The sequence below is a fragment of the Vitis vinifera genome, chromosome 1 (genome assembly GCF_030704535.1).
Source record: "Vitis vinifera cultivar Pinot Noir 40024 chromosome 1, ASM3070453v1".
Lineage (NCBI taxonomy): Eukaryota > Viridiplantae > Streptophyta > Magnoliopsida > Vitales > Vitaceae > Vitis > Vitis vinifera.
In genome coordinates this window covers 11,547,119-11,559,406 of record NC_081805.1, presented here as the reverse complement: position 1 = coordinate 11,559,406, position 12,288 = coordinate 11,547,119, and the positions used below count along the sequence as shown (strand labels likewise).

The 12,288-nt window shown below is 32.9% G+C and overlaps 1 protein-coding gene across 1 annotated transcript; it reads left to right on the top strand.

Moving 5' to 3' along the window:
* The first annotated feature begins 203 nt into the window (after window positions 1–203).
* LOC100248182 (vacuolar protein sorting-associated protein 29) lies at window positions 204–4,768 on the top strand. Its single transcript, XM_002277481.5, has 4 exons — window positions 204–426; window positions 1,930–2,118; window positions 2,999–3,136; window positions 4,182–4,768. The coding sequence occupies exons 2-4, from the start codon at window positions 1,987–1,989 to the stop codon at window positions 4,482–4,484; spliced, it is 573 nt and encodes a 190-aa protein (XP_002277517.1). The 5' UTR covers window positions 204–426; window positions 1,930–1,986; the 3' UTR covers window positions 4,485–4,768.
* The last annotated feature ends 7,520 nt before the right edge of the window (window positions 4,769–12,288 follow it).

Genomic DNA, 12,288 nt, shown 5'->3' with positions numbered 1-12,288 from the left:
TATTCTTTAATTTATTTGTAATTAGGAAACTATTTTTATTTTTAATAAAATTAGAATTAAATTTGATTGATATTATATAAATTAAATTTATATATATATATATATATTTTTTTTTTTTTACAAAAATGAAAATAGAAGAATTAATTTTAATTCTTTGATTGCTTGAGTTGGGTTTCGTTGGAATAAAAAAGAATCAAAACACCCGAGTTGCAGCTTTTTGATTCGGACGCTTAAAACATCAGTCCAATGGTTAAAAAACTTGGGCCGGGCCAGGCTGAGCCCATTATCACCAGACTACTGATGCTACTCGCGGCTACACAACTTTAAAGTTCTTGCAGCACAGGAAGCCCCGAATCTCTATTACAAAAGGGCATTCAACCGTTTCTTCTCCAAACTTTGCGTGTCGGTCGATCTCTGAGTTCAAAGGTACTGCTCCAATCTCTATTCCCAATTAAATCAATCGATTTCTAGGTTTGGATTCTGAGAAAATGAAAGAAAATTTTGATCGGAAATTTTCACCATCTAGGGCTTGACAATACAGAAAAATTGAACTTAACCTAAAACTCATTTCATTCTTTGGCTTAGTTGATCCGAGTTTTTTTCTCTTCTTTTATTTTTTTTTTATTTTTATTTTTTGTTTTGGAATTTTTTTTTTCCAACAAAGAAAGGGAGAGAGGTAACATCGTTTGGTTTTCTTTTATTTTTCTTCATTTTCTTCATAACCACACAGGGGCCTGGAATTTCACTTTTAGGACTTGGGAATGCTATTGCTGGAAATCTTGAATTCTAGGTTTCTCTTTGAACAGCCGTGTAACTATTGCAAGTTTGGATTACAGTTCAGAATGAAATTTTTGTTAGGTTGATGGTCTTTGCTATGTGGGTATGTTTCTTAATATAAAAGTAGATTAAGTTCAAGTGCAGAGAAAATATGAGAAAAAGAATTAAAATTTTGAATTGTGAAATTTTCACCACCAAGGAAACAGGAATACAGAAAAATGGCACTTTACTTAAAATTCACACGACGGTATGGATTAGTTGACCTGAGGTTTTTCTTTTTATTGTTCTCTTGGAAACGAAACAAAGGGCCAGGGTTTTTCTTTTTGAATGCTTCTACTTGTCAATGTTATTGCTGGATCTTGAAGACTAGGATTTCATTTTGTAGAATTAACTATCTGGGAACATTATCTTTTATAATTATAAAATAAGATTTGGTTTGAATTGATGTTCTCCAATTTTACCATGGAAACATAAATGGTACCCACCATGCGGTTAATGAATCCCAATGTAAATGGAAGCCTCTGACATGAGGTTTCTCTTTTTATTGCTCTCTTGGAAAGGAAACAAAGTTCCAGGGTTTCTCTTTGAATGCTTCTACTTGTCAATGTTATTGCTGAATCTTGAAGACTAGGATTTCATTTTGTAGAATTAACTGTCTGGGAACATTATCTTTTATAATTATAAAATAAGATTTGGTTTGAATTGATGTTCATTAATTTTACCATGGGACCATAAATGGAACCCACCATGCAGTTAATGAATCCCAATGTAAATGGAAGCCTCTAAAAGAGAAAAGAAGAACAACTAAAAAGTAAGCTTTTATCTTAAAAAGAAGGAATAAATTTAAAGTGTAAAAGAAGTATAATAAATTTAATTTTATCAATGATAACCAATAAATAATAAAAAGTTGAATTTATTATAATTGTTACAAACAATGAAGCTGTGGATATGAAGGGAAATAAGTGATATAATAGGGATATTTTGAGAAGGAAAAAGTCTTCAAAGTCTTTATACTTTTATATGTATTGTACATAGATAATGGGTGAAAGTTAAGGTTTGTTTGTTTAGTGGTTTTTATGATTTGGGCAAGAAGGACTTTACATTTGTTGTTTTCCATCAATGAGGAGTGTTAAATTTATTGTTGTACTGCAGATTTTGATGATGCTTGAAAATTGAAGGAGAGAGTGTTTGTGGAAAGACCTAAAGAAAATGGTGTTGGTGTTAGCTTTAGGGGATCTTCACATCCCTCACAGAGCACCTGATCTGCCTCCAAAATTCAAGTCCATGCTTGTTCCTGGCAAGATCCAGCACATCATATGCACCGGCAATCTTTGCATCAAAGTAAATAGACTATCTTTATCTCTCGTTCCTTTTCTTTTTCCACAGTTTTTGTAGATTTTGTTTTCTTTGTCGTTTGGCTTCTAGCTGTTTGAGTTGTGTATAAGTCTGGTAATTTGATTATGACCATCAAATTCTTTGCCTGTAGAAAAAACAAACCAGTGGTTTAAATTGTGTTATCCCATATGATATTTCCATCATGCTCTTTCAATGGAAAGCATGTTGTGTGTTGCATGGTTATATTCCACTATTATGATGGTTTTGGCATTCAGATTTTCCTATTAATAATCATCCACTTCTAGGGCAGGTTGCTGACTTCAACTATTTTCATTTATGTAGATGTCTGATACCATTTCTCAAATTTAATACGCATATTTTGGTTGTGCCACTGTTTTAGATTTTTGTCTTTCATGCAGGGATTGACTTTATTCCTATGATAATACATATAATTTTCAATCCCATTTTGCTTTGATGGGTTCATCTTATTACTCTTTATGCTATTTTTTTCTGCCTGTTTCTGTTCTGTCATCCAAAGATTCTTTCACTCATGTTTTCAAGTCAGATTGAGAGAATCCCTCCCCTGGTAAAATTCTGTTGATTTGTATTTGTGCTGTGAGAAATTTGACATTTGTGGGATAGCATTATTTGTTCTTAAATCTTAGCATTTTATGATTGATGTATTTTAATGAACCGTGGTAGAAATGTGGAAATCCTATTAATTTTCTGGCAAGTATTTCCTGGGATAGCGTTTTATGATTGATGTATGTTAGTGAACCGTGGTAGAAATGTGGAAATCCTATTAATTTTCTGGCAATTATTTCCTCTTTAAAATTTGATGCATTACTATCCAGTTAGAAATATTCTTATAGTCTCCTGTGAGCAGGAAGTTCATGATTATTTGAAGAGTCTTTGTCCGGACATGCATGTCACCCGAGGTGAATATGATGAAGATTCACGTTACCTGGAGACCAAGACACTTACAATCGGTCAATTTAAGCTTGGAGTATGCCATGGTCATCAGGTCTGTCTGGTTTTCCTCTGTCTGTTCTGACATGTGGCTTGATTTTTAAGGATTGCAAATAAATGTGTTACATAATAATTTGATGAATTGGATTCCAATCTTTCCACATGTGCAAGATGCATTGTTTTTCTTTTACCATGTTTGACTTGTGTAGGATTGAACTGGTGATGTGCCATTTACAGTACATTGACCTAGTATGAAAGCTAGGTGTGATCTTTGGTAATTTGGACTTGGACTTGGACTTGTGTACGAAGCTTATAAAAAGGAAAAATAAAAGCCAGGTTTTATCATTGTACACATGTATTATGGCTATCCCCTAAAGAAACACTCAACCATAATAAATCAATTTCATGCTTAAAGCATGATAGTATATGTTACACCTAAAACATGACAGTATTGCAGATGAAGTCTCATAACTCCAGTATTATGAGAGTACTAGTTTTAAGAATTTCAAATATTAATGTTAATTTAGACACGTGTCCAAGACATGATCCCAAGATGACAAAAGTACGTTAGAAATTATGGGAAACAAATTTATTTGTTTCAACATATCCCTTACCCATATCCATATGTGATGCCATGTTGTATGCAGCTAGGCTTATTCAGGTGAAGGATATGGATATCATCATGACGATCTGTGCTACTTATGTCCCTTAGGTTGAAACCTCACTTCCATGCCTGTGCAGTATCCTATCTGTTTGCAAGTGAAGAAGTGGTTTTGGTATTTTCAGCCATTCTGGGTGTGGTGGTTAGAGAGTTAGGACCTTGGTTCAGTTAGGACTCCCTACTAATTGTTTAAAACCATTCTCCAGGCTAGTAAGTTGGGGAATCGATTGGGTGAATTCCCTGTCAAATTTTCATGTTATTAGCTGGATTCAAGTGTCACTTGACTTCATCAAGACTATTCAGTCAGTTCAACTGCTGGCAAGAAGGCATTGTTCGTTGGTGATGATTGTGATAGTAAAAGATCCTTAGTTCTCTTCTTCAATTTTGATACATTTATCTGGCATTAGACATTAATTTTTTCTTTTTAAACAATCTGAAGGTTATTCCATGGGGAGACTTGGATTCGCTGGCAATGCTACAAAGGCAGTTGGATGTGGACATCCTAGTGACTGGACACACCCATCAGTTCAAGGCCTACAAACATGAGGGTGGTGTCGTTATAAACCCTGGTTCTGCCACTGGTGCCTACAGCAGTATCACCTATGATGTAAATCCAAGCTTTGTCCTCATGGACATTGATGGCTTGCGGGTTGTGGTTTATGTATACGAACTCATTGATGGTGAAGTGAAGGTTGACAAAATTGATTTCAAGAAGACAGCCACTACAAACTCTGCTCACTGACCTTACTTGTGATCTGATACTACCGGTTTTATTTCTTTGGATCCTTCATTGATCTTATAGAACCTTTGTTTTGTTACTTTTGTATCAAATTTCAGAGATTTAGTTGAATAGTTTGGTCGGGTGCTCAAGAATATGTTTGAGATGAATAATTTTTGTATTATGTTTGTCACTCATCTGCTTTGTAAAATCTTGTGATTATGGGCCGATGCCAAAATTACTGGGCTGCCAAAGTACCAATAATTTTTTGGTTTGGCAATCGCTTGCGGTACCATAATTCATCATCATGGTCGATGTCATTGCAATATTTAATGCTCCAAAGATTTCTTTCTTTGGTTGCACCACTGGAAGTATAAGGAAAGAAAAAAGAAAAAGAAAAAGTAATTTTAGCATGTTTTATTATGCTATCGAAAATATAAAAAAATGTAATATAATTTAAAATAAATTAGAAATTTATTTATTTGTATATAAAATAATTAAATTAATTGAAATGAGTTTGAGCTAATATAAAAAGGTAATTTATTCATTTTATTTTTTTAATCAAACATAAACTTATAACATTTAAGTAAAAGAAATGAAATTAGATCACAACTTTTTTATTTTATTTTTATTTTATCTAGATTCATCTAGAAGTAAGTTTAAGAAAAGAAAATAAAATTAGAGTACATCTTTTTTTTTCTTCCCAAATTCATCAGGACCTCTATAACAATGTCTTGGGTTATAGCTAGTTTTCCTATCACTACAAGACAAGGAGTCTACGGTGGTGGCCAGCAGCCGCAGTGAAAGGCAAAAATTCCTGTCACCATGTCATATAACTGCAATTAAAGCTGGCCACTACAATCGTCACAGTAGGTGGCGCAAACAAAGGTTGTAGGTTCCCCCCACTAAATGTAATTATGATATAACCGAGTTAATATAGTTCCCGCCACCAAAATCTTGTTATATAGCAGCAGTAGCATAATTCCTACCACTCAAGAGACTTTATTTTAGTAATCTGGAAAGCATAAATTAAAGATTTCATGGTTCAATGTTATTTCAAATTCCAATACCAAAATGCAAAGATAATGACTACATACAAAATCAAAATTATCTACCTTTGGTTTAACTAGAGATTCCCACATTATAGCTAGATTTCTTTTCAGCCTTTTTTGAATTGGAAGTCTCTGTAGCCTCACTAACATATTTAAGAAGCAAAAGCAGTCTTCCAACTATTGAAGGCCTTGGAAGTGCCATACCAAGGGCAATGACACCACAACACATTAATAATGTCAACTTGCGAACTCATTTATAAAATATTCAAAATTTTAGCAACCTGCTAACTATAGATACGGAAAGCAACCATTAAGGCCAATAACATGTACCTTACTCATGTCATTCCACTTGTGGGGAGTTTCCATTATCTTGTCAATAACATGCAAAAGACTGAACAAGAAAAAATAAACTAGCATTTCAATAAAGACTATAAGAAATTTCTTAAATTTCAACAGGTTTTAGGATGACACCTACCTTTTCCTTCAAAAGGTTATCTAGTTCCATTTTGCAATCATTTAGGCTATGTTTGGTTCCCGGAAAATGCTAAGGAAAAAAAATGTAGAGGAAAATGGTTTTCTTTAGTTTGGATGACATGGAAAATATGATGGAAAAAAAATATAAAGGAAAATATTAAAGAAAATATTGTAATATTTTCCCTATTATTTTCCTTAAAAAATAATGAGGAAAATAAGAGAAAAAGAGAAGGGAAAAAGGGACAGGGGGTGGATTTTATTAGGCTCTTGTTCATCGAGGCTTCACGTCTAACTTCCTCTTCATCAGTGGCTATGGCTTCTCATCGTCGTCGACCCTTTCAACGGCCACCATTATCACTCCGACCACCTTCCAGTGCCGAAAACCTACCCTTTTCAGGCACCCGAGTTCCCATGGATGAAGTGCGTTCTTCAAATCAAGTTCCCATGGATGAAATGAATTCTTCAAATCTAGTGAATGTATTCGGATCCATGTCCTCAGATCAGGTATGAATTGAACTCCAATCCACCTCATCCTATGAAAACCCGGAACCCAAGGTAATCGCTCTCTCTTGGGTTCTCTGTTTGGGTTTCTAGGTTGCTTTCGCCTTTCCCGTTTCTTAAATTTCGCCAGAATTTTTCTAAACTTTCCTGGCTTGTTGCTTTCTGGATTTGATATGATTTTTACCCTTGATGTTCTGCTATTGTTTACTGGCTGATGGTTTTTTCATAATTTGGTTGGGGGAATGGGTCTGCAGTTGTGTATTGCATATATGTATGTTGTTGCTGCCTTTGAGTGCTTGGTTATTGTTTTGTATCATTGTTGGTGGCATCAATTTTTCAGGTAAGTTCACTTCTTTGTCATTCATTCATCATCTTCTTCTTAATACTCTACTCTCCTTCATTTATCCCAAAACCAAGTGGAAGACCAAGTATTCTTAAGTAATCATACAAATTTCAAACTGAATAATGAACTTAGAAAGAGTTTCATTTTGTTATCATGCTTTAAACTGGACATTTCAACTCTAGTAAGGTTTGTTTTACTATTTCAAGAAGTGGTAACTTGTCAGTAATTTAACTATCATAAATTGTCATAATCAATATCAGATTAAGCTAATTTAACTATCACATTTCAAGACTGAATAATGACTTTACTAAATCATTCCTCTTACTTTGCTATCATGTAGACTTATAATGAAGAGTGGCAAAGACTTAGAAGATGGGTTGCAACTTGTGTAGCTATGTATGTTGCATATGCAACAATTCTTGTTTCAGTTTATCATCACTCAAACTATTAGGAGAGATCAATCTCTAATGAAGGAGATTATGAACGACATGCTTTGATGGAAAGACTTACACTAATGGATAATGAAGATTGTTATAATCAACTACGTATGGGAAAGGATGCATTCGCAAGACTAGTAAACATTCTACGGGGAATAGGTTGTCTTAGAAATAGTGCACATAGTAATGTAGAAGAACAAGTTGCCAAATTCCTTCACATTGTTGGTCATAATTTAAGGAATAGAACTATGAAATTTTATTTCAAGCATTTTAGTGAAACTGTTAGTCGTCACTTTCATCAAGTTCTTAGAGCTATAATATCTTTAGATGATGTCTTCTTAAAGCAGCCTGATGGATTAAAGTGCCCTCAAGAAATCAAGGACAATACCAAATTTTGGCACTACTTTAAGGTAAACTTACTTATCTAATAAACATCATTAAAATATTATTTATATTTAAAAATAAACTAATAATTTTGTTTCTTTATAGGATTGCATAGGGGCGATTGATGGGTCACATTTACGTGTAAAAGTGTCAAATGATGTTGTACAAAGGTATCGAGGGAGAAAATAGTATCCAACACAAAATGTTTTAGCAGCATGTTCCTTTGACTTGAAGCGAGGTCGATAGAGAGCTTTTTAGCGAAGAAGCGGAGTTTGAATCAATGGTCTTGAGTTTAGCTGAAAAATGCAAGGAAGGAGAAATCTTAAGGGAGAAAATAGCCATGGATATGTGGAAACATTACAATAGAAACCGTTGATGAGTCCTTTTATTTTATGGTTCTTTTCTTGTATAGTTTTTTGTGTTTCACATTAAGTACGATGATTGTATTTAGAACTATAACTCCTCTAGTTAAAATCACACTTTGAATGAGTTACAATGAAGTTATTATTATATCTCCTCCTCTTGACTTTTCATTTTAAACACACACACACACACACACACACACACACACACACACACACATATATATGTATGTATGTATTATTATTTCAAATGGAAAAAGTGAAGGCTTTGAAGTACACAAAAGTGCAAGTGAAAAAAGAAACTTGACTTGGATTGATGAAATGGACAACTTTTTGGTTGATCGATTAATGGAGCAAATGCATAAAGGGCAAAAGATAGGAGGAGTCTTCACCAAGACAGCTTATGCAATGGTTATGCAAGAAATTGGGGAAAATTTTGAATTGAGTTGTAATTCTGAGCACATAAAAAATAGAATGAAAACTTTTAAAAAAAACTTTTATGCTGCTCAAGAAGTTTTACAAAATGGTAGTGGATTTGGTTTCAAAGAATCAACTTAAATGATGGAAGCTACCATGGAAGTATGGACTACTTACACTAAGGTGAGTTAATTATTATTTTTGAGTTATTAGAAATAAAATTTTTGCATGTAATGTAGAGCTATAAATTTCTAATAGACATTATCACAAGTGAACTCGAGTTTTGTTAATATTTGTTTTTTCTGATGTTAAAAGGCACACCTAGGATCATCTCAACTCAGATACAAACCTATTAGAAATTATGATAAGTTGTCCATTCTTCTTGGAAAAGATCGAGCAACAGGAAGTCTTGCTGCAGGTGCAAAAGAAAGACAACTTCGTTGGGCCCAGGAACAAAATTTGGATGACACAATTCCATTAGGATCATCACAACATGGGATCAGAGATGAAACATTTGCTTATGTTGAAAATGAAGCAACAACTGAGACATTTTTCTCATCTACAGATGCATCTGTTTCTACACCAAAGTCAAACAAAGAAACAAAAAGCGAAAAGCAAAATATGCTGACATTGTAAGTGAAGAATTAAGGTCAATTAGAGTTGGAATGGATGCAGTTGTTGCAGCTCTTGATAGAAGCAACCTTCAAAATTATATAGAAGAGCAATTGTTTGAAGAGATTGCTAGGATTGGAGGCATGAGTGATGTATCTCATATGAAAGCATATCAAGCTCTTATCGGTGATGTGAGTGCAACTCGAGCCTTCCTTGCTTGTCCAATTGATAGGCGTAAGTTTTGGTTGTCAGTTAAATTTGGACCTACTTTTTTTTATGCCTAATTTGAGATGGAGATTATTTTTATTTTTAGTTTTACTTTTGTTTTGGGGCTATAGTGAAGTTTTGATATCAAAACTCATGGATGATAGTTACATTGATCTATTATATTTTTAGACTTATGAAGACTTTTTTTATTCATCTATCTTTTCAACATGTTATTCAATTATTCATTTGTTTGGTTAGTTGAAAAATGGAGGAAATTATGCTTTTTTCGGTTTAGACCAGCTTGTTGTTTCTTGAGTTTTCGATAATTTACAAATTGAATTTCAAATTTTGGACTTCTTCTTTCATTGAATTCTCTGATTATCTATGTTTTTACGGCTACCGAACAGAGCAAAGAGTTCAGTTTGATTGCCTCAGGTGCTTAAGGTGATATGTTTTGTATAGATAACATCATGGGGTTGTGGAGTGGCACTCTATATAGTTGGGTAATTTCAGTGGCTGGCTGCTATTAGAAGTTGTGTAAACTAACTTAAGGATAATCAAATCTGCAGCTACTTTTACCTTAGTTTTGATACCCGTTTTTACATTTTTATCTAGTCCTTTTTGCTCATGTATCTCTACATTGATCATAGGATATATGTATAAATTCTGCATGTTTCATTGCAGATAAATGAGTGGTTATTCAGAGGGCAGTGCATTGTAATGGCAGCCTCCATATCATCTTAGCTCATTTAAAACATTGAGCAGTTTATTATACCATCCTTTCTAGTGCAGGATTACCAGCTAGAGAAAAGAGTTCTTGATACTGATATATGTAATACAACTATGATAGGAGTTGTTCTAAAGATACCCTCTTCTTGTTTTTGGAGAAGGAGAATATGGTGACACTGATATACTTTATGCTGATGCCAGGAGAAAGAATTGTGAGGTTTTTAGGCTTGTTTTTGATTTTGTAGTCTCCCCAAGGTTCTCTACCGGCAAAGGTGGAGAGATGGAGGAGCAAATTGGGGAGATCCCTTCTGTTTTTAAGTGGGAGATGATAAATAGAGCTGTTCATGCTATTGCCAGAGGGGGAAATTTGGAGATTTTGAAGGAACTCCTTAGTGAGTTTTGGCCGAATGTAAGATTGAAATATGAAAAATAAAAAGTTACTATTTTTTATTTTTACAAATAAAAAATATTTTATATTGTATCTTTTTATTTTTACAAATTTAATTTTTAAATTTAGATTTATAAAATCCTTTTTAATTTTGAATTTTATATTTTATATAGTAGTTTTTTTATTTTTATATTATATGAACATATTTTATTTCTAAATTTTGATTCCGAACATCTTTTTGAATTTTTTCAAGAGCTTTTTATTAGCTTTAAATGTTCCCTTGAAAATAAAAAATAGTTATTACTCGTATGTTTTATTTGTATTGCATTAGGAAATTTTTATAAATAAATCTTATAATTATTAATAAAAAAAATAATAGTAGAGATTTTTTATGAGCAATGTTTTATGTAAAAAAATTCAAGCTTTTCAATAGTTTTTTTATTGGATTAATTTATTTTATTTTTCAACAAATTAATAACCATTTAAGACAATTTGTTTATTTTATTTTCCTTCCATTTTTCCTTGACTTTTTTTTTTTTTTTTCGTGGTTAACCAAACAAAAGAAAATGAATTCTTTATTTTTTTTCCCTTGAATTTTCCATGGATAACCAAACAAGTGAAAAAAATTATATTCATTTCCTTAGTTTTTACTTTCCTTCCATTTTCCTCCCAATTTTCTTTCTCCCGTATTTTTTGGGAACCAAATATAGCCTTAATCTTCTTAGATTTGAAATATCAACTACTTTTCAAAATACATGTGCTGTACCTTGAAGACAGTCGCGGTTTTCTACTTCCTTCCTCAGTGTCAACAACTGAATTGATGAACTCTGCACTTTTAGTGTAATGACCCTTTTCCCAATAACAAGTTCACAATAAGAACTTGTTATTGGTCATGTAGAAATCTTTCAACATAACTATTCATTTGGTTTTCTTGAAGCTTTATTTAACAATACCTAGAAAAGTCGAAGGTTTAATATAAAAAAAAGTAGAAGCAATAGAGGTATAAACTAAACTTATACATGTCTTAAACCAAATGGATGAGAAAATGGTAAGAAATGTAAATATTCATGTTAAAGCAATCACCACTGAAAAATTGGCCAAGTACTTCATGGTAGAAACTTCTCCTTTTATTCCTTGATTGAGGAAATGCTCGTGATAATTAAAATTGGAGAACAACTACTCCTTGATTTGGAATGTATGAATCAACCAAACTGCAACCTCACTTTCAGCTTCTGGGTTCTCCTTGACAAGTATACGTCAAACATGCATGTGAATTTCTGAGGGATCCACACCAAAGAGCACATCCAAGAAATTAGGGCATTGATGTTTGTAAGCAATACTCACATCATAGACTGCATTGTTGAAAATAAGAAGAACATAAGAAATACTAGGAGAGGCTAAAAGAGCTCAATAATTGATAAAAAAAAATGTCAAATCAAGAACTCTCACATTTAGAATCCATTTAAATGAGATAGAAGTTATGAATTAATAGATATGTGAAATATACATTTTTTGGTTAAGTGATTGCATTAAAATGAGAGCTAGGTTCTAAAAGCTATGCAACCGGAAGTATTCCTTTTTATGAAGATTTAAGCTTCAACAAGAAGCCCATGAAAGCGTAAAACTATAGATCAATCTAGAGTTAATTTTAACCTTGACTAATTTGGCCAAGGCATAAGAAGAAAATTGGTTTATTAAAAATTAGCTAATCCTCATAATTGATCCTCTGATTCATTTAAATCACACTAGTTTAACCACCTCCTACCTTGAAACAAAAGAGAAAAATTGAAGTAGTTGAATCAGATTGTGAATTCACAACCAATGTTGTGTCAACTTTTACACAAATCAATTAAGCAAAACAATAGTCACCCTTGAAAAGCAAAGTAGTTCTCTTGTAGACCACCCTTGAAAATGTCAACTTT

Excerpts from the sequence above, each read along its gene's own strand:
- LOC100248182 (XM_002277481.5), top strand. The coding sequence starts at position 1,987 with ATGGTGTTGGTGTTAGCTTTAGGGGATCTTCACATCCCTCACAGAGCA. Across the intron at positions 2,119-2,998 it reads CCGGCAATCTTTGCATCAAA|GAAGTTCATGATTATTTGAA; the intron begins GTAAATAGACTA and ends TCCTGTGAGCAG. Across the intron at positions 3,137-4,181 it reads GAGTATGCCATGGTCATCAG|GTTATTCCATGGGGAGACTT; the intron begins GTCTGTCTGGTT and ends AACAATCTGAAG.